Source organism: Artemia franciscana, chromosome 13 (assembly GCF_032884065.1).
Source record: "Artemia franciscana chromosome 13, ASM3288406v1, whole genome shotgun sequence".
NCBI classification, from domain to species: Eukaryota; Metazoa; Arthropoda; class Branchiopoda; order Anostraca; family Artemiidae; genus Artemia; species Artemia franciscana.
In genome coordinates, this window is record NC_088875.1 from 48,963,041 (window position 1) to 48,983,329 (window position 20,289).

At 35.3% G+C, this 20,289-nt stretch overlaps 3 protein-coding genes across 3 annotated transcripts in view; 2 read left to right on the plus strand and 1 right to left on the minus strand.

Annotated features, from left to right (window-relative positions):
- Positions 1-14,547, minus strand: part of LOC136035033 (SLIT-ROBO Rho GTPase-activating protein 1-like) — a 239,328-nt gene extending 224,781 nt beyond the window's left edge. The window contains exon 1 of the mRNA XM_065716632.1: positions 14,425-14,547. The gene's annotated coding sequence lies outside the window, so the exon portion shown is untranslated. The remainder of the gene's footprint in view (positions 1-14,424) is intronic.
- LOC136034340 (uncharacterized) lies at positions 1,537-2,280 on the plus strand. The gene has a single exon (XM_065715474.1). It carries the CDS (start codon positions 1,537-1,539, stop codon positions 2,278-2,280), a length of 744 nt encoding a protein of 247 aa, XP_065571546.1.
- LOC136035034 (zinc finger protein 91-like) overlaps positions 7,954-20,289 on the plus strand; it is an 88,711-nt gene continuing 76,375 nt past the window's right edge. The window contains exon 1 of the mRNA XM_065716634.1: positions 7,954-7,974. The gene's annotated coding sequence lies outside the window, so the exon portion shown is untranslated. The remainder of the gene's footprint in view (positions 7,975-20,289) is intronic.

Below are 20,289 nucleotides of genomic sequence, written 5' to 3' on the forward strand. Positions count from 1 at the left end.
CTATAAAAAACAATCAGAAATGAAAAAAAAACAACAAATTTTTTCAGCTGAGAGTAAGGAGTAAAATTAAAACTTAAAACAAACAGAAATTATTACGTATATGAGGTGGTTCGTTCCCTCGTCAATACATCGCTCTTTACGCAAAAATTATTTTTAGTAATTTCAAAAGAGCTAATCATTCTAATTAAACGGCCTTTGTGATTCAGGGGTCATTCTTAAAGAATTGGAACAGAGTTCGAACTTTATCGTATAGAGCGAGGTATTGACGAAAGGGCGAACCCCCTAATATTACAAACATATAGAAATTCGCCCCCTCGTCAATACCTCGCTCTTTACGCTAAAGTTAGAATTTTTTTTAAATAATGGCTGATATAAGCAATAATTTGCTTGTGTTGTTTTCAATCCAACCTTAGCATTTAGTTTTATCTTAAAAAGCCTCATAACTATGATTTTTATGTGATAATAAACCAAAGATATTGTATGTCTTCGGCTTGTGGTTGTTATTAAATAAAAAAACAAGCTTTTTTCCATCTGAAAGTAAGGAATAACATTAAAACTTAGAACGAGCATAAATTATTACGCTATATCTTTTAAAGATCTTTTCTTTCATTCATTTCAGTCATTTGAGAATTGCTCAACTTGTGACTTTCATTTTCATAAAAATAGTTTCGACTTCTTTGGCCGTTCTGTTACTATGACTTTCCGCAAAAATTAGTTCCACAAACATCACTAATTTAATTTATGTTGGAGAGTATTTCCAAGGAGAAATTTCTGGTGGGGAAGGGAATTTTCCATGAAGGGGAAGCTGGATTTCCCGACATCATTCAAAAAACGATCATCAATTAAATAAAAGTCCGTGACTGCATGACAGTTTGTGTTGAGCTGCTAACTCAGATATGGAGTGACCAGAAAGTGCCCAGTGACTGGACGAAAGGAACCATTAATAAGCTCTTCAAAAAAGGCGATGCCCTTGTTTGTGGAAACTGGAGAGGTAGTAACATAATGTCGATACCTAGTAAACTTTTGTCAATTATTATACTACAACGCCTACAGCAGAAACTGGACCAACATCTTCGTGATGAACAACACGGCTTCCGACCTGGAAGATCATGTGCAGACCTAATTTTCACAGTGAGAATGGTGGTTGAAGACTCAAAGGAATGGTATAAAAAGCTATATCTTCTTTTCATTGACCTAGAAAAGGCCTTTGACTCGGTTGACCGAAAAATCTTATGGAAAATCCTCAAATACTATGGAATACCCCCCAAGATAGTAGAACTATTATTGCCCTGTACAAAGAAACAGAATGCTGTGTTCGAACAGAAAACGGAGTTACAACATACTTCAAAATCATGACTGGTGTCAAGCAAGGATGTGTATTATCACCACTTTTATTTACAATAGTTATGGACTACGTACTCAGACAGTCTACGGGCTATGGAGTAAACGTCAACAACAAACAGCTCGAAGATCTTGACTTTGCAGATGATGCAGTACTACTAGAAGGCGCCAAAGATCGATTATAGCTGCTATTTGATGAGATCTCAGAGAAAAGCCCGAGAGGTCGGATTGTCGATCAACGTCGACAAATCAAAAAGTTTGTCCACATCTGGTTCCCCCCTAACTCTTCAATGCTCCGATAAATCTGTTGAACAGGTCCAAGAATTTAAATACTTAGGAAGCTGGATAGAAAATACTGGCGATGTAACATTTGAAATCAAGAGAAGGATTGGACAAGCATCAGGTGCCTTCAACAGACTAACACCAATTTGGAGAAGCAACAAATACTCACTCCGTTTAAAGTTGCGCCTGTTCAACAGCAATGTGTTGTCTATATTGATGCACGCCAGTGAATGTTGGAAACTCAACCAACAACTTGAGAAACGTATCCTTGGATTCGAAAACATTTGCCTTCGAAGGATCCTCAAAATCAGTTGGCATCCGAAAATTACCAATAGGGAAATCCGGCTGAAAACAAACCAGCCCATAGTGACCGAAGTTTTGAAGAAACGAAGATGGACATATTTGGGTCACGTTCTAAGCATGCCCGAAGACAGACTGCCCTCAAGAGTGTATCAGTGGCAGCCTGAAGGAACACGAAGACGAGGCCGACCAAAACACACACTGTGGAGGCAGTATGATCGGGACCTGAAAAAGGCAAACATTTCCCCCACTCCGCAATGGGAAGATATCACTGCAGCCGCAGAGCTTCGTGATGAATGGATAGACTTTGTCGACGCCCTATGTGCAACCGATGGCTCAGGAGGATCTAAGGTCTAAGGTAAGGTAATTAAATAAAAAACAAATTTTTTCAACTGTAAGTAATAAGCAACATTAAAACTTAAAACGAACAGATAATATTAGGTATATGAGGGGGGATGCCTCTCCTAAATAGCTCGCTCTTATGCTAAAGTTCCTTTTTTAACTTCAAAAAAGGTTATTATTCTAATTAAACAGCCTCTGTGATTCAGGGGACATTCTTAGACAACTGGAATAAAAATCAAACTTAGGTTATTAAAAGGTTATTATTAGCTAAAAAAAGTAGAATTAATATGCAAATTTCGGTTTAATTATTCATATACGGTGAGCCAAGTTAAAAACTTACATTAATTTAAAACGTTCAGAAATTAAATTAAAAAACAAGTTTTTTTTAACTGAAAGTAAGTAGCGACATTAAAACTTAAAACGAACAGAAATTATACCCTATATGAAAGGAGCTGTCTTCTCCTCAACGCCACACTTTTTACGCTAAAGTTTTTATTGTTTCAGAAAGTAGAGTTGTGAGAAAGAGTCAAAATTTAGCGTAAAGAGGGGGGCGTTGAGGAGGCCCTTTCATATTCGGAATAATTTCTGTTCGTTTTAAGTTTTAATGTGGCTCCTTAATTTCAGTTAAAAAAAACTTGTTTTAATTAATTTGATTTAGTAAAAACACGTTAGATTCTATGAAGAACAAATTAGATGAACAGGTTATGAAATGTAAAAGAAAATATAACCACTGCTGAGCTAAAAATAGTATTTTCTTATGGAAGAACTTGTTAAGTTATGGAAGAACTTGTACGAGAAATTGTAAAATCTTTATATTTCTAGGGGACAAGGTTACTATGAACCCTCCTCTACTCCGTGTATGTGTCAGTACTTACTTTGAATCGAATTAGATGAAAACACATTTCATATTTTGCAAGTCAATAAATAAGAAATACAGAATTTACCATTTCCGATTGCTTTTGGTTTTTTTTCTCGAAAGGACTTGAGGGGAGAGAAGGTGGGTGAAAACTGTGAATTTCTTACACCAATTTTTTCACTTTTGGAAATGAACTAAATGCTTAGAAATATAGAGCTAACGAATTTTCTAATTGTATCTAATATTTTTAGTTTAATCCACCTGGTTTTTCACTTTTTTGCGATTTACCCCCCTCCCCCAATACCGAACCCAGAGAGATTCCTGCTAACATGATTCTTGTATAGCTTGCATCATACAAAAAGTATATGATTGGTAATTCGATGTGTGTGTGTTTTTTTGTGTGTTGACTTGTGCCTGTGTTTGCGCATATGTGTTTTTGCGCTTCTCGGTATGATTCTAACTAAGAAGACTAATCCGCCTTTCCATAATAAATTTACTACAAAAAACAAGTAGTATACAAACAGAATTAAATTAAATTATACTTCTAAATTTCTAAATTCTAATTTATTAGATACCTATACAACATAGGACAAGTTCGTAAAGGAATGAATCAATGCATACGCGTACTAATGAACGTATTTTGGAGGAAATACTACCTCTCGGAGGCATATGGATATATGGAAATAAAAAATTATGACAATTTGTATGGAAATACAAGAAACGCAAGAATAAGGAAAAGTTTGCGATTTCACAGAAAGAGTCTAAAGACCCGCTTCTATAGAAGATACCCCCCATTAAAATGCAACAACGAAAGCAAAAGGCCTGTAATCTCTTCTTTATGACTTTTTGGTTTGACAAATGGCCTTCATATGAACAAGTAAACAGAGCCGGATAGAGGGCTATTGGAACAATTGGGCTAGATCGCGCCCCGCGTTCTAGTGGCCCCACCCTGCCATCAAAATGAACACCTTTTTTAAACTGGGAAATATTTTTTTAAATTCATGTAACTGTTGCTCCTGGAGAAGATCATTTTCGAGGTTAAAATTAATAAAAAACGATCTTATCAAACAGTTCGCAATAACAAACTATAAATAAGGAGTGACGCGGCTCAATGCTAACAGAAACCCCAGAAAATGGAATTTTAATACCAATAGATATTTCAAAAGAATCGGCTTATAATGCTGATTATAAATATAAAGTTTTGTGTTACCTACCAAAGACTGAAAGCCTGAGAAAACTTTCCTGGTTTTCGAAAAAGAGAGAAAACACCTCCTAAAGTCAAAGAATCATATTAAAAATCACGCCATCAGATTCAGCGTACTACTGTAGAGGTTTTCAAGCTCCTGTCTGAAAAAATGTGGAATTTCATAATTTTTTTTTACCAGAAGATTGATGACAGATGCGTGCTTATTTTTTTGTTTCGTTTTTTCCCGGGGGTAATCGTATCAACCCAGTGGTCCTAGAATGTCGAAAGAGAGCTCATTTGAACGGAAATTAAAAGTTATAGTGCCATTTTTAAGTGACCAAAAAGATTGGAGAGTAACTAGACCCCCTCCCATGCCCCTTTTCCCAAAACTGGCGATCTAGAACGGAAATTCAGTTTACCTGTAAAATAAACTGACTGTGATAAAATCAAGAATCAATAAATGCAATATATAATGGGTCATAATAAATGTAATATATATTTGCTATAATATGGGTTATATTTGGGTAAGGTTAGAAAGGATAGGTTAACCAGTAAAATTATAGCAGTTCATATAACTGGCTTTCCTATAAAATGAATATGCCACTTGATGCCTTTTCTTATGCTTTTTATAAATCTAATAATTGCTTCTACCTTAAATTGAGATTTAAGCACTTTTTGAGCTCTTAAAAATGACAAATTTTCAAAAAATTATGACAGTTCATATAACAGACTTACCAATAAAGCAAACATACCACTTGATGCCTTTTTTACATTCTTTACAAATATAATAATCATTTCTACCACAAATTCAAATTTAAGCACTGTTTGTTTCGTTTTTTCCCGGGGGTAATCGTATCAACCCAGTGGTGCTAGAATGTCGAAAGAGAGCTCATTTGAACGGAAATTAAAAGTTCTAGTGTCTTTTTTAAGTTACCAAAAAGATTGGAGAGTAACTAGACCCCCTCCCATGCCCCTTTTCCCAAAACTGGCGATTCAAATTTTGAGATAACCATTTTGTTCAGCATAATTAAAAAGCCCAGTAACTATCCTTTGTAGATAGCATGACTCCCCATAGCCCCTGGGGAAAGGTCTTAAAGTTAAAATTTTTTCCCGTTGCTTACGCAGAGTATCTGTTTATGGTAAGAATGCATTCATTTTTGGGGTGGCGGGCGAATTTTCTGCTGGAATCATTTTTCACGGGGAGAATTTTCCATGTGGAGGGAAGCTTCAGGGAGATGGGGGGGGTGAACTTTTAGGGAAAGTTATATCATGGGGGACTTTCTCAGAATTCCAATACGAAATTATTTTTATAGGTCTTGCTTTATCTTTGCCGACTCAATTTTACGCACGGAGATATTGATAATTTGTCCTGGGTAAATTTTCACCGGGATTAAATTGTCTAAAGGATGCTTCCTTGGGAAGGGGATTTTACCGTGAAGGCGGAGTCAGATTTTCTGGCATTATTTTAAAAATAATAAGAAATTAAGTAAAAACAAAGTTCTTCAACTGAAAACAAGGAGCAACATTAGAACTTAAAACAAATAGAAATTATTATATATTTTGGGTGGGTTTGCCATCAGGATAAAGCTATCCTTCTTTATCCGCCTCCTTTGTCCAAAATTTTTTAAAAAAAAGTCTCCTGAAACACAAGAGTCGTTTGATTAGAACAATAGGAAGCGTTTTTAAAAATGCTAAAAACTTTAGCTTGAACGGCAAGGTGTTTAGGAGGTGACATCCTTCCCCCTAATAACGTAAACGTAATAATTTCTGCAAATGCATCTATGATAACTGCTACACAACCTTGCGCTGAATAATCATACGCTTTCCTACACTTATTCCAGCCTCCATCACATATCACTTTTGTCCTGTATGAGTCCCCTTTATACCTATCTTCATGAATGGCTAATTGTAAGGCCTCTCGTCCATTTTCTAGCAAGATTTCCGACAAACTATTCATCCAAGCATTACCCAGCTATCTTTCAATACGGGAATAAACTACTTGCAACATTGACTTCACTCCAAGCACTCCGAAGAATTCACACAATGTAGAATATCCACCTCCAGTGCCCGTAGCTCCCCAAACGACCTTCAAGTTCAAGCAACCTTTTAAACTTGAATCTTTTTTCGAGAAAGTAACCTTTTTCTGGTCTCTAAAGCTTGAAAGACATTCTTTTACACTTGTTACTGGACATTCTGGGTCATTTTAATCCTCTTTTCCCTGTTACACTTTTTACATTTTTATTAATTTATACATTTTATTGAGACATTAAAATTTTTATTTCAGTTTGCAGGCTTTCTTTTCTAATCGCTCCTTACTTTCAGTTAAAAAAACTTGTTTTTTTTTATTCAATACAAAACAGAGTCCAATGAAAATTGCAGGCCTTCTTCCTATTGGCTGACAAAACAACGCTACCAAGCGGGAAACAGTGGGGAAATAAATTAAAAATCGAGCGATAGAGCAGATTTCATGCCTTATAGCAAGAAAATGATGAAAACTAAAAATAATTTTTTGCACCTTAAAAAAAATAACAATTCTGTAGCCAACATTTTTTTAATATCTGCAGAAACAACTGAAAAAATATCTACTTCTATTTCCCATCTACTGAATTTTTACTCAGCAAACTAAAATAACTTGATTTCTTTTTTTCCCACAAAAGATAACAGAATATCGAAAAAGTGAAACCAACATCATTTTCCTTTCAAACTCGGGAGTCGTCAGAAAAAAAAATCAGCGCAAAATCACTTAAAACGCAGTTGTTATTCCCGCTTTTATAGCATAGGGAAAATATCATTGGCCACAAATAAAGATGATTAGCCTTAAACCATTGTAAGATAATGGTGATAAAAGTGAGTGCGTTGATTATCAAGGCATTAGTTTGGTCTCAGTAGGTAGCAAATTACTTAGTACTATGACACTTTTTAGGCTGAAGGATGCTATAGACAAAGTTTTAAGAGAAGAACAGTGCCGTAGAAGAAAATGTAGAGGATGTATCGATCAAATTTTCACTCTTAGGTTAATAATTTTGGAAGTGCCTGAGTTATCAAGCACCATAGAACTCAGTTTTATAGATTATGAGCATGCGTTCGATTTTGTTGATAGAAGAGCTTTAGCAAAGGTTTTATCTTTGTATGGTATTCCAGACAAATATATTAAAGTGATTAAGATAATTTCTCAAACCACATTGGCCTGCCATAATATAAAGAAAGAAAACGATCAAAAACAAGGTTTTTAAGGCCAAACGAGAATACAGAAAAAAACCTCAAAGCGAATATTTTGAGAGGACAACCGCCAACAATACAAGAACTTTGAAATAAAAGAGGATGAGGATAACAAATGAAAAAATAAAAGACAAAATTAATTTACACAAAACAAAACGAATCAGCAATTAAAAAATCGATTACATTCCTTGCAAACCCTTTTTGAGACCAAAGAGTGGTTGATGTGTTTCCAATCACATAATCAAACACGTCAACAACCCCTTAGGTCTCAAAGGGTGTCTGCAAGGAATGCAATTATTAAAATCAGATATCAGATGACATAGTTATCTGATTTATTTAATTGCTGGTTCGTTTCGATGTGAGTGAATGAATTTTTCTGTTATTGTTCAGTTATTCACTAGTATCAGTCGATGACAGTTCTAATTTGTTTGGATTTTTTGCAAATCAGGTATTGGCGAATCACTCACTTTATCGTGTTTAGGTATTTGGTTTTAATTCTTATGGTTTTTGGCTTTTATCGAATTTTATTTATCTTTTAATTTTTTGTTTTTTTCATTGGTTTTCTATTTTTTCCACATTGACTTTCCGCGTTTTTTTTGTTCACTTTTTCTTCTGCATTTTTCTTATATACATCATTTTGTTCGCACTGAAGAAGAGAGGCGGTTGTCCTCTAAATATGCGCTTTGTATGCTTTTTCAGTATTCTCATTTGGCCTTAAAAAATCCATTTTTGATCTTTTTCATTCTTTATATCAAAATAGTTAGCGGCTGCCAATGAGATTAGCAGCTGGTTTCATATTAAATCAGGAATTAAGCAGGGTTGTGTTCTATCCCTCTTAATGTGGATTGTTTTGATGGATTTCGCCTTAAGAGGCACAGGAAAGGCAATGGGAGACCACGGAATCAAATGGAGAGGAAAAACCCTCCTGGACTTAGATTATGCTGATGATTTAAGCATCCTAGATGAAAATTTGAGCAAAATGAATAAACTTTTAGAGGTTTTGAAAGTTCAGGGTACTAGAATGGATTTGAAAATAAATGCTAAGAAGATTAAGTAGCTAAGGCTAGGAATACGTGAAGATGAAAAGCTGACATTGGGTAACAAAATGATTGATCAGATGGACAACTTTCCTTACCTTGGTAATATTATTATTAAAGACATTGAAAGCAGTGAAGAAGTTAAAAGTAGAATAGTCGAGGCTCGGGTGTTTTTTTCATAGTTAAAAAAAGTTTGGAAGAATAGACAGATAAGTCTGCAAACCAAGATTAGAATATTAAAAGCTACTATGATGACTGCAGTCAAATATGGCTCTGAAGCATGGGCGCTCCGAAAACGGGATGAAGATTTGCTAGATATTTTCCATAAAAATTGCCTACAAATTGTTCTGGGTACCTGACTGACTGACCGTAAATCAAACAGTAGGCTATATAAAAAGAGTGATTCAATCCCGATTTCTAGGGTTGTAATCAGAGAAAGATTGAGATGACTAGGGCACGTTCTGCGGATGAAGGATGACAGATTGTCAAAGAGTGTAATTTTCAGCCAACTTTCTAGGGGTAAGCGGAAAGCAGGTCGTCCGCGGTTGAGATTGGAGGATGACATAAAGAAAGATTTAAAGGAAATTGGGAACTTGCTGGGAGGGCGTAAATAGGGAGGTTTTGAATGGATTGGGATGAAGAAGAAGTGTGCATAGCTGCGTGGGCCTCAGGCAGCTTGATGCTGTTGTGAGTTGTTCGCAGTAGTAGTAGTTAAGCCATACATCACGAATATAAGCCTATTTCACTCTTTAATCAAAACTATGTTTTTTACTGTTTATTACTAATAGTTAAACATTCGAAGAATCCTAACAGAGTCAGTAGCGTGCACATATACTCTTTTGGATAACTAATCTTCCCCTTTTAGCATTCTCTGAAAGTACCAATACTCAATACTCAAATGATTTCTTGAGATACGCTCTTTTGACAATGTGTAGGGTCTTTTGATTTGTTCAAATTTCCCATCAATATTGCAAATGGAGTAGTTTGCTATTAGCAGTAGCGGTAGTTTAGTAGTAGTGGTAGCATGCAAATTTTACCTTTTTGATCATCTCCCTTGTCATTTTCTGAGGGTTCCAAATTAATATACTCAGTCATTCCTGAGTTACGCCTCTTTGGCAATCCATGCACACCTAACGTGTTTTGACTCATTTCAACAGTCCGCCGAACATTCTCTCAAAGGTTCATATGAATGCCATTCGTCTTTTTGGAAAGTAAAGTTCAAACATGCATGAACGAAACGTCTAACTTACAGATTTTGTCCTGAGGACTTCGGAGAGGTTGGCATCCCCTAATATATTATTACTGGACCTTTCAACAATGCTAGACAAAGTACAACCCTTAAAATTCTGATCGGATATGTTTTGGGGAATGATAGGCCAGAGGGGAGGCTTGTTGCTCTCCATTCACTTTCGACTCTTAAAAAGGCACTCCAAATTCCGACTTCCAAAAGAGCTCTATCTGATCTGAACTTTATGCGGTCATCCCTTCCAAAAAAATCTTAAGTACCCCGGGGCATAACTTCCAACCCTTGCCCCTGGGCTGTCACGAATTGTTTCCACCCTAAAGACATTGTTACATGCTCTTTTGACTATTTTGAATCAAATTGCTATCTCACAATTTCACTCCGACACGTTGGGGGAAAAGAAGACATAAGGGAGGGGGCTAATTGCTCTCCCTCACGTTTTACTCTTAAGAGGGAACTAGAACTGTAGATTTGTAATTAAAGGAGCCTCCTCTAAAGCTCATTCTACTACCCTTCCATAAAAATTATGCTCTCGGGCATAACTTACAGCCGTTGCTCCCACACTCTGGGGAGGAGGTTCAACCCCAAAGGCCTCATCATGTGATCTTTGGACATTTTTGGAACAAATGGCTATCTCAAAATTTTTATTGGATGTATTCGAATAAAATACAACGTATGGTAGAGGCGGCTAACTGCCCTCCGATCACTTTAGCTCTCATAAGGTCGCTAAAACTTATGATTTCCAATCTAATGAGCCCCCCCCCCTCCGACATTAGTACGGCCACTCTTTCTATAAAAACATTATATGCCCCAAGAGCATAACCTGGAACCCTTGTCCTGAGGGCTATGGGAGGGGGTATCATCCTTAAAGACATAATTTCCGGGCCTTTCAACTACGCTGAACAAAATTTATACCCAAAATTTTGATTGGATGTGTTTGGGGAAATAATGGACGTGGGGGGGCTAATTGCCTTCCAATCCCTTTCAAATATTAAAAAGGCACTAAAACTTCTGATTAAAAACCCAATGAGCCCCCTCCAAAGCTAATACGACCACCCTTTCTATATAAACCCTATAGGCTCCTAGGGCATAAGCTACAACCCTTGCCCCAAGGGCTACGGGGGGTGGTCATCCTCAAAGACATAATGTCAGGACCTTTCAATTACGCTGAACAAAATAACTATTGGTGAAATGATGGGGGAAGGGCCGGTTGCCCTCCAATCACTTTCAAATATTAAAAAGGGTACTAGGCCTTTTAATTTCCAGACAACTTCTTTTAAGCGAAATACTGACTATAATATATATCCATCAGGGAAATGTTTCATTTTTGGTCATAAATTTATGTCCTTTTTTGCCCTTTTATATCCCAAATCTCTACAATATGTCACTTTTTTTCCCTTTTACGTCATTGTGACCAGGAACAAGAAAATGTATCCTCTTTAAAGAATTAAACATTTAAAAAACAAGTTTTTTTTAACTGAAAGTAAGGAGCGACATTAAAACTTAAAATAAACTGAAATTACTCCGTGTATGAAAGGGGCGTTTCCTCCTCAATGTCCCGCTCTTTACGATAAAGTTTTACTCTTTCTCTCAATTCTACTTTATTATACAGTAAATAACTTTAGCGTAAAGAGAGGGAGGGAGTTGAGGGAGGAACTGCCCCTTTCATACATGGAGTAATTTCTATTCGTTTTAAGTTTTAATGTCGCTCCTTACTTTCAGTTAAAAAAAACTTGTTTTTTTTATTTAATTTCTGAACGTTTTCGAATTAATGCATGATTTGATTTTGGCTCTCCGCAAATGAATAATTAAAACGAAATTTCCATATTAATTTTTTTTTGCTAAATGTCTTTCTCTTAGTTTTGATTAGATTTTATTAGTTTGATTGATCAGTTGCCCTCCGATTTTTCGGTTACTTAAAAAGGCAACTAGAATTTTTAATTTTTAACGAAGGTTTTTATAACTAAAAAATATACATAACTTTTAAATTAACATACGTAACGAACTTCTATATTCGTATATTTTATAATGTATATGAGGGGGTTTTCCCCCTCGTTAATACCTCACTCTTTACACTAAAGCTTTAGTTTTGTCCCAATTCTTTAAGACTGACCCCTGAATCACAAAGGCTGTAGAATAAATATTTGAAATTACTAAAAATACTTTAGCGTAAAGAGCGAGCTATTTAGGAAGAGATGAACCCCCGCTATGCGCAATAATCTCTGTTCGTTTTAAGTTTTAATGCTGGTCCTTACTTTCAGTTGAAAAAACTTTTTCATATTTATTTTTTCACTGTTTTAAAAAAAATAATGCTAGAAAATCCTGCGCCCCCTTCATGGAATTTCTCTTCTCCCATTACAAATTCCTCCAAGGGAAGATCCTCCCACGTAGCTCCCTCCCTTCAACCCCCCCTTCAACCAAAAAATCACTCTGAAAAGGCCTGTACACTTCCAAATAATCATTACTGTATGTAAACGCTGGTCAAAGTTTGTAACTTGCAGCCCCTCCCCTGGGGACTGTGGGAGAGTAAGTGAGCCCCAAAGACACAGTTATCATGCTTTTCGACTATGCTGAACAAAATGGATATCTCAAAATTTTCATCCATTGACTTTGGGGAAAAATGAGCGTGGTAGGGGGCCTAGTTGCCCTCCAATTTTTGGTCACTTAAAAAGGGCACTAGGACTTTTTATTTCCGTTAGAATGAGCCCTCTCGCAGCATTCTAGGACCACTGGGTCGATACGATCACCTTTGGGGAAAATAACAAAACAAACAAACAAACAAATAAACACGCACCCGTGATCGGTCTTCTGGCAAAAATACGACGTTCCACATTTTTGTAGATAAGAGCTTGAAACTTCTACAGTAGGGTTCTCTGATACGCTGAATGCGATGGTGTCATTTTCGTTAAGATCGTATGACTTTTAGGGGTTTTCCCCCCTATTTTCAAAAACGAGGCAAATTTTCTCAGGCTCGTAACTATTGATGAGTAAGACTAAATTTGACGAATTTTATATATTTAAAATCAGCATAAAAATCTAATTCTTTTGATATATCTATTGGTATCAAAATTCCGTTTTTTAGAGTTTCTTTTACTATTGAGCCGGGTCGCTCCTTACTACAGTTCGTTACCACGAACTGTCTGAAATGTCGTAAGTTGGCATTTCTACCCGCAGGCAAATTTGAAAATAATGCATGGAACGTTTGGTTTCCCATCGAAAAGGTATTAGGTTCAAATTATGTGTAAGCTATATGTGCTCTTTATGCTAAAGTTTGACTCTTTGCCACAATTCTACTTTTTAAAACAATTAAAAGCTTTAGTGTAAAGAGCAAGGGATTGCAGAGGGGACAACTCATTTCATATAAGGAGTAATTTCTGTTCGTTTTAAGTTTTAATGTCGCTCCTTACTTTCAGCTAAAAAATTTAGTTTTTTTTATTTAATTTGGGTAAGGTTAGAAAGGATAGGTTAACCAGTAAAATTATAGCAGTTCATATAACTGGCTTTCCTATAAAGTGAATATACCACTTGATGCCTTTTCTTATACTTTTTATGAATATAATAATTGCTTCTACCTTAAATTGAGATTTAAGCATTTTTTGAGCTCTCAAAAATGACAAATTTTCAAAAAATTATGACAGTTCATATAACTGACTTACCAATAAAGCAAACATATCACTTGATGCCTTTTTTATGTTCTTTACAAATATAATAATCACTTCTACCACAAATTCAAATTTAAGCACTTTTTAAGCTCTTAAAAATGATGAATCTTAATTAAAGTATGACTTATTGCTTGTTTTCCACAAAATAATACTACATTTTTGCAGTGCTAGAATTATTTATAATAAGGTTAGGTTTGGTTAGGTTAGGTTAAAAAGTGCTTAAATCTGAATTTAAGGTAGAAGCAATTATTATATTTGTAAAGAGTATAAAAAAAGGCATCAAGTGATATGTTCACTTTATTGGTAAGCCAGTTATATGAACTGCTATAATTTTACTGGTTAACCTTAGTTACTTTAATTTGCACTTAGGAGCAAAATAGTTGCAAGAGTTAAGTTAGGTTAAAATTGAATTTGCAATGGAAATCTTGTCATATTTGAATTCAAGATGAAATTCTGATTCTAGAATTAAGCCTGTTTCTTAGCTATCTGAACACAATAGGCCTACTCTGTTAATCTAGATATTTACCAAAAATTAACCCCCAGTTTTTAAGATCTCGAGGTGGATAGATTCTAGCTATTTTTGGATGCTCAGGGGACACATTCCTGGACAAGAAATTCAAAATCTTGGTTCATCACTTGCTGGAAACCTTTCACAAGAGAAAGGTGAAATTAAGCATTGTCAATCCATTACAATATGCAGTATACTGGCTTCCATGTCTTAAACCTTGTAAAATTACACCTTGCAAACATTTATCTGTTATATGCAAAACCAAAAAATTTGGCTAAAGACCTTGGCAGATGGATCTGACAGAGTTCAACCCAGATTTACTTGGTCATTATCAATAGGGAATCATCCTCCACCATGTCCCTCACCTGTCTTATTAAAATTACAACACTCTATTAAACTCCCAAGTCCTGTAGCTATGTCCGCGAACAAAAAAGTATACTAAATCTACCTCTGGGACAGAAATTTCTGAATGTCCTATTTTCAAATAGTTTCCTTCAGCTTCTTTAATAAGATCTTCTGCCAGTTTGACATTAGACTGAAAACCACTAAAGGAGCAGATGGCATACTTGTCATCTAAAATTGGATAAAAACATAAAAGATAAGTTAATAGCTTACAGAGGATTTTGAAATGTGTCAAAAATTGTTCAATATTCTTTTTTTTTAACAAGGCCTATTCATTGAAGCTGATTGGACTGACTGAAAGCGCTTCCATTGAAGCTGAAAGTGACCTTTAAGAAGAAGCATAAGAATTACAAAGTTTAATACAAAAGGTCAGAACTTGGGGCTCAGTGCTTCAAATTACCGGGCATTTAATTTGTGTTTATGTACACATTCAAGTGGTTCCATTGCAACTGAAACACTGCATAACTGAACCCCCTTGCAACTGAACCTCGTGTAACTGAACCCCATTTAACTGAACCCTTGTGCAACTCAACTCTATTTAACTGAACCCCATTGCAACTGAATCTCCTTGAAACAGAAGCACCATGCAACTGAACCCTTGAGGAACTCAACCTTGTAAAATTCATGTGGTACTGCAAGATATTTTTTCAGTAATTGTAGAAACACAAGTCAACCAGATTGGAAAGGTGAGTTGGAATACCACAAATTAATGTTGCTTATTGGACATAAATAAGACAGAAAAAAAAAACATATAGCATTCAATTGCCCATTCAATGTTCTTGTAAACTAGCTCTAGATTACCCTAGGTTAGTAATCACTGCTGCTATAATTGCATCTCTCCTACTCCTAAATGATGGCTGATTTAGCTCTAGTTTAGACTATATAAAAAATTTGCCAATTTTGTGGGTTTAGCATTATCTTTGTACTTATTTATCATCAATAGTTGCTTCATAACCAAGCCCTTTCAGGTCAAAAGCCATTTCAGTTTGATGAATCCTCCAGCACAAGGGGACATAGTATGAAGTTGGCCTGGAAGACGGGAGATGCCAGAGTTCACAATTGCTACTTCTCTGATAGAGTGATTGCCCATTCAAACAGTCTTTCTGATACTGTAGTCATTGCTCCCTCTGTTTATACCTTTAAGATTACTTTTGACAAGAGTTGGTCCATTAAAACATAGATGACAGAGTGGGATGCAATTGAGTCAATGGCTCTCCATCATCACTGACCAACAACTCCAAATCTACACGATTTTTGCCTTATTTTGCTGGACAATGCAATTTAAGATAATTTTAAGATAACCCTAAATAAAGCCAATTACAAGAAAATTTGGTAAAGTTCTAGATTAGGGGCTACTGAGAAGGAAGCATGTTAAAAAAAAATTTCTTACTACTATTACTAAGAGCTCAGTACAGCACCAAGCTGCCACACAGCTATGCACCAAGCCACCACCAAGTATGTGGCACCAAGCTGCCACACAGCTATGCACCAAGTGCGTGGCACCAAGCTGCCACACAGCAATGCACCAAGCTACCACCAAGTATGTGGCACCAAGCTGCCACACATCTATGCACCAAGCTGCCACCAAGTATGTGGCACCAAGCTGCCAGAGGCCAACACAGCTATGAACAGTGCTTCTCCATCCCAATCTATTCAGTTCCTTCCTCTTTATACCCTTCAAGGAAGTTCCTATTTCCCTTAAATCTTTCCTTATGACATCCTCCCACCATACCAGGGATAACTTGCCTTTTGTTTGCCCTTATATGATTAGTCAAAAAGTACAATCTTTGGCAATATGTAATCCTTCATCTGAAAAACATGCCATAACCATCTCAACTTTATACTTCATATATGCAGAATAGTTGTAGCTAACACATTTTGCATACAGCTCTGCTATCATTACCCCCCCCCCCTAATGTGCAAATATATATCCATAATTATAAATTTCCTATTGATATTCATAATGTATATTACTTGTTTCAACCTGTGCACCTGTAAATTGAATCAACTGTGATGAAACAAGAACTTGAAAAATAAGAGTGATGGGTAGTGAAATACATTGAAAATATATAATTTGGACTATATATTAGCACACTGGGGGGGGGGGGGAAGCAAGAATGGTTGTTTTATCATGTTTTGTTCTCAATAGCCCCTTATTATTAACCTTTACCAAAGAATTACACAAATAAAGACCATCAAATCATTTTAAGCTATAGAGTCTTAGCCTATATCTAGCTTTGGGGTGGGATGGAGAGAATACAAAATTGAAGCAAAAGTAATTTTTTTTTGGAAGACTGTTGAACAGAAAATTTATTTTGTTTGATTTCTTTCTTAAAATTAACAATAAGGTAGATTTGGCAGTTTTTCTCAACACATTTGTGTTAAAATCTTACTTATGAAGAAAATATTTGTTTGAGGTGGAAATAACTCACAGATTTTTAGGAGCTGATTCCTAAAACTACTTTTGGTAACACCATAGGAGAAGGGCTCTTCTAAAGGAATCATCATAAACAAAATAAAAGTAAGACCATTCATTCCTTATTTTATGTTCCTTTTCAATATTGTAGTTAATACTCTGACAATTCCCCCCTAATGTGTTTTGTACATGCACCCCTAATGTATATTGCCCTCATGTATTTCTCCATTGATTCATGAGTTGTATATCATAGCTCCTTTGTCAAACTGGTCATTCCTATACTCTGGAATTTATCTTTATCTGTGATTGAGTTCATAATTTATTAAAATATTGTATGAAATGATTTTAAAAGTTAAATAATAATGGAAGGAAACATTATAATCTGATTAATAGAAACATGCTGCATATTATAAAGTAAGAATTGCATTGTTTTCTTTTAGTTTTTTATATACCCAGGCTGTAGTCTGTGTGGGGGTGCATTGCCAGAAAACTAAACAAGCTACTTTCATACATTTTTTTCAAATGGAAATCACTATGCCAGAAATTGAGAGTTTGTCCTTTTCTATAAGTCAAAAGTGATTAGAAACCAACCAGCCAAGGGGGGTTATTTTCCAGGGTGGGTGGTAAAGGATTTTTTTTCACATGGTCGTCAAATTCTGGTTTAACCCTAAGGTACATATATAGGCCTCTATGTTCCTTAGACTTAAACCAGAATTTGACAACCATGTGAAAAAAAACCTTTTGCAACCCCCCTCCTGAAAAAAAAATCCTGGATCAGACCCTGGTTGTTTCCATCCTCTAAATTGATTGTTTTTTAAAAATCCTCTGAATTAGCCTACTTCATTTAAAAGGCCTCTGAGCGCCTTTAGGCTTGAACTGGAATTTGGCAACCATGTGATTACAAGCAAAGGATATTTAGATGACTTAAAAAATTTGGCGCGGAAAAAGTTAAGATGTTCTCCTTAAGATGCTTCCTTCAGAAGAGGCCCTCTCCTACAGTGATACCCTATTTTCTCTTAAACATTAAAGAGAACTTATAATTTGTTCAGGTTTACTATTTGTATTAGGCTAGGATAAGTGAATTACTACAAAATTTCAGTTGATAAATTCCTGGTGGCCTCCTGTTTCTTGTTGTCCATGCAACTCCCCCAATGCATGTTAAAGTAGGTTATGATGATTCTTTCATAATTTAGTCTTTCCCCTGTGGTAATAGCAAATATGTCCAGGCCACTAAATTCTGTGTAAATTGATTACTGACAATTATAAAAAAATAAAAAAAATGAAAAGTGGACTGTCTAGATATAGACTTTGTAAGTTAATTCAAATTTTAGTATGTAATTACAGAGTAGGGCAAAAGAATAGGGCAGACAATTTGTTTCTGTAAAAATTGTGTTTAGCAATTAACAATAAAGAACTTGATGTTGCCTTGGTGAATAAAACTTCCAGAGACCTTCAGGAGTTGATTTCTGTAAGCTCTGTCTAGAAAGATCAATTGCCTTCTTTGAAATCTTAAACAAAGTTTATAATGGCTTCAGAGTTGCCATTTGTTAGTGTGAGGTGACAGCAAATTTTTGGGAGTTAAATTCCTAGGACCTTTTGGTGTCCATCCGGCTAATGCATGTTGGGGTAGATTACAATAATACTTTCAGATATGCCAATAGACAGTGTGTCTTTAAATTATGTGTAAATTAGGTGCTGGGACTAGCCAAAATTTTTCCATTTTGGCACATTAAATATCTAGGTATAGTGATTAGGTTCAAAATTTCAGCAGGTAAATTCACACTGGGGTAAATGGCAGATGATAGAATTAACAGGGACTTTCTGAACATTTTTTGTTAATATTTATTAAGAAAGTACTTGATGAGAAAGTTTTCAGGACAGGAAATATTGCCTCCCAAACTCTCTTCTAGATATCTTATTGCTTCCTTGTAGATTTTTCTTCTTCACCTTGGCCATTTTAATCACCCCTTTTTCTTGTACGGGGGTTTTACCTTATGGGACAGAAATGAACGTTCCAAAAAATAGATAGGAATATGACATGTATCCATGCCATTCTAATTGGATCTCTTCCCCCTTCCATAGCGAGGTCCAGCACATTATTTTATTAAAAAAATTTTAGGGTATAACTCAATACCACGTACAAAAGATTGCTAATTGTTTTGTTTGAAATTGAATTAATTGATTAATTTGAAGTTGAATCAACATTTGGTGAAAAATAAATATAAAAATTATTGAAACCTACAAAATTAGCAAAGTCCTGCACATAAATTGGAATGGTAGTATGCACTTCAAGTAGAAGCAATTTGGAATATCAGTAGAAAGCAAATTTTCTGCATATAACGAAGCAAAGATTTGGTTGCTATACTGTTTAGTTCAGAACAGTGGGTAAACTGGATTTTGCTAGTATGTATTATTGAACAGAAATTAGACAGAAAAACATACTATTTGATTCTTAATTAATACTCTTTACAGATATAATTAATAAATGCTGTTGTAATTGTATCCGTGCCCCCCTTAATGGGGTGAGATAACCCTCTAAGCTGTATAAAAAGTTTACTAATTTTATTATTTTTTGTTTTCAGTTCGTCTGTGTTTTGTACCAATTGTCAATCAGCAGTAAATTAAAAAATTAATAAAAGCATAGCCATATGGCCATACAACATAGCCATAGCCACATAGCCAACATAGCCACATAGCCATACAAGTTTTGCATCTAAGTTGAGAAGGTATGATTTAGGAAAACTGAAGGCAGATCTTTAAATCTATGAGGCTAAATTTCCTAGGAGTCAGGGGTAAAACTAGCATAAATTACTATCAATAAATAAATAAAACCCTAATTGAAGGGAATTAAACAATAAATTATCAATTCAAACTTAAAACGAAGATAAATTAACGTAAATAGGAGAAGGGATACCCCCTCCCCCCTTAGGCCATCTAAAGATCAAACCATCATTTACACTATACTGAGGACAATTTTTATTGTAAGCTCTTTTTTTTATTTGTGGTAATATCAACAAAAGAGAAAGAAAATCACCATAATAACTAAGACTACTGAAAATAACTAATGAATCTGAATTGACAATTTAATATATTTTAATATTTGTTGCTTAAATTGTCTACAATTTGGGTTTTTTAACATTAAAAATATATCTTGTTTTGTATTTTGGGAATTATGTTATTTGACTGCAACTTATTGCCACTACGACCACTTGTGACTACTTACGAGTGCGACACAGTTGCGATTATTTGTGACTGCGAATGTGGCTGCTTGTGACTGTGACTACTTGCAAATGTAGCTACGGCTATAGTAGCAAAGAAATCATCTACCATATATGACTTAAAATGCATTACTGTGTCATCAGCATATGTTATTAGTATGCAATTAATTTTATGTTCAAACATATATTAAACAAAGTAGCAGCCCTAGGATCGAACCTTAGGGAATTCTGCATTCTATTTTTCTTTCTAATGATGTTCATTATCTGACAACTATAG

What these genes read in the sequence shown, in the direction of transcription:
- LOC136034340 (XM_065715474.1), top strand. Translation starts at nt 1,537, where the DNA reads ATGAGATCTCAGAGAAAAGCCCGAGAGGTCGGATTGTCGATCAACGTC.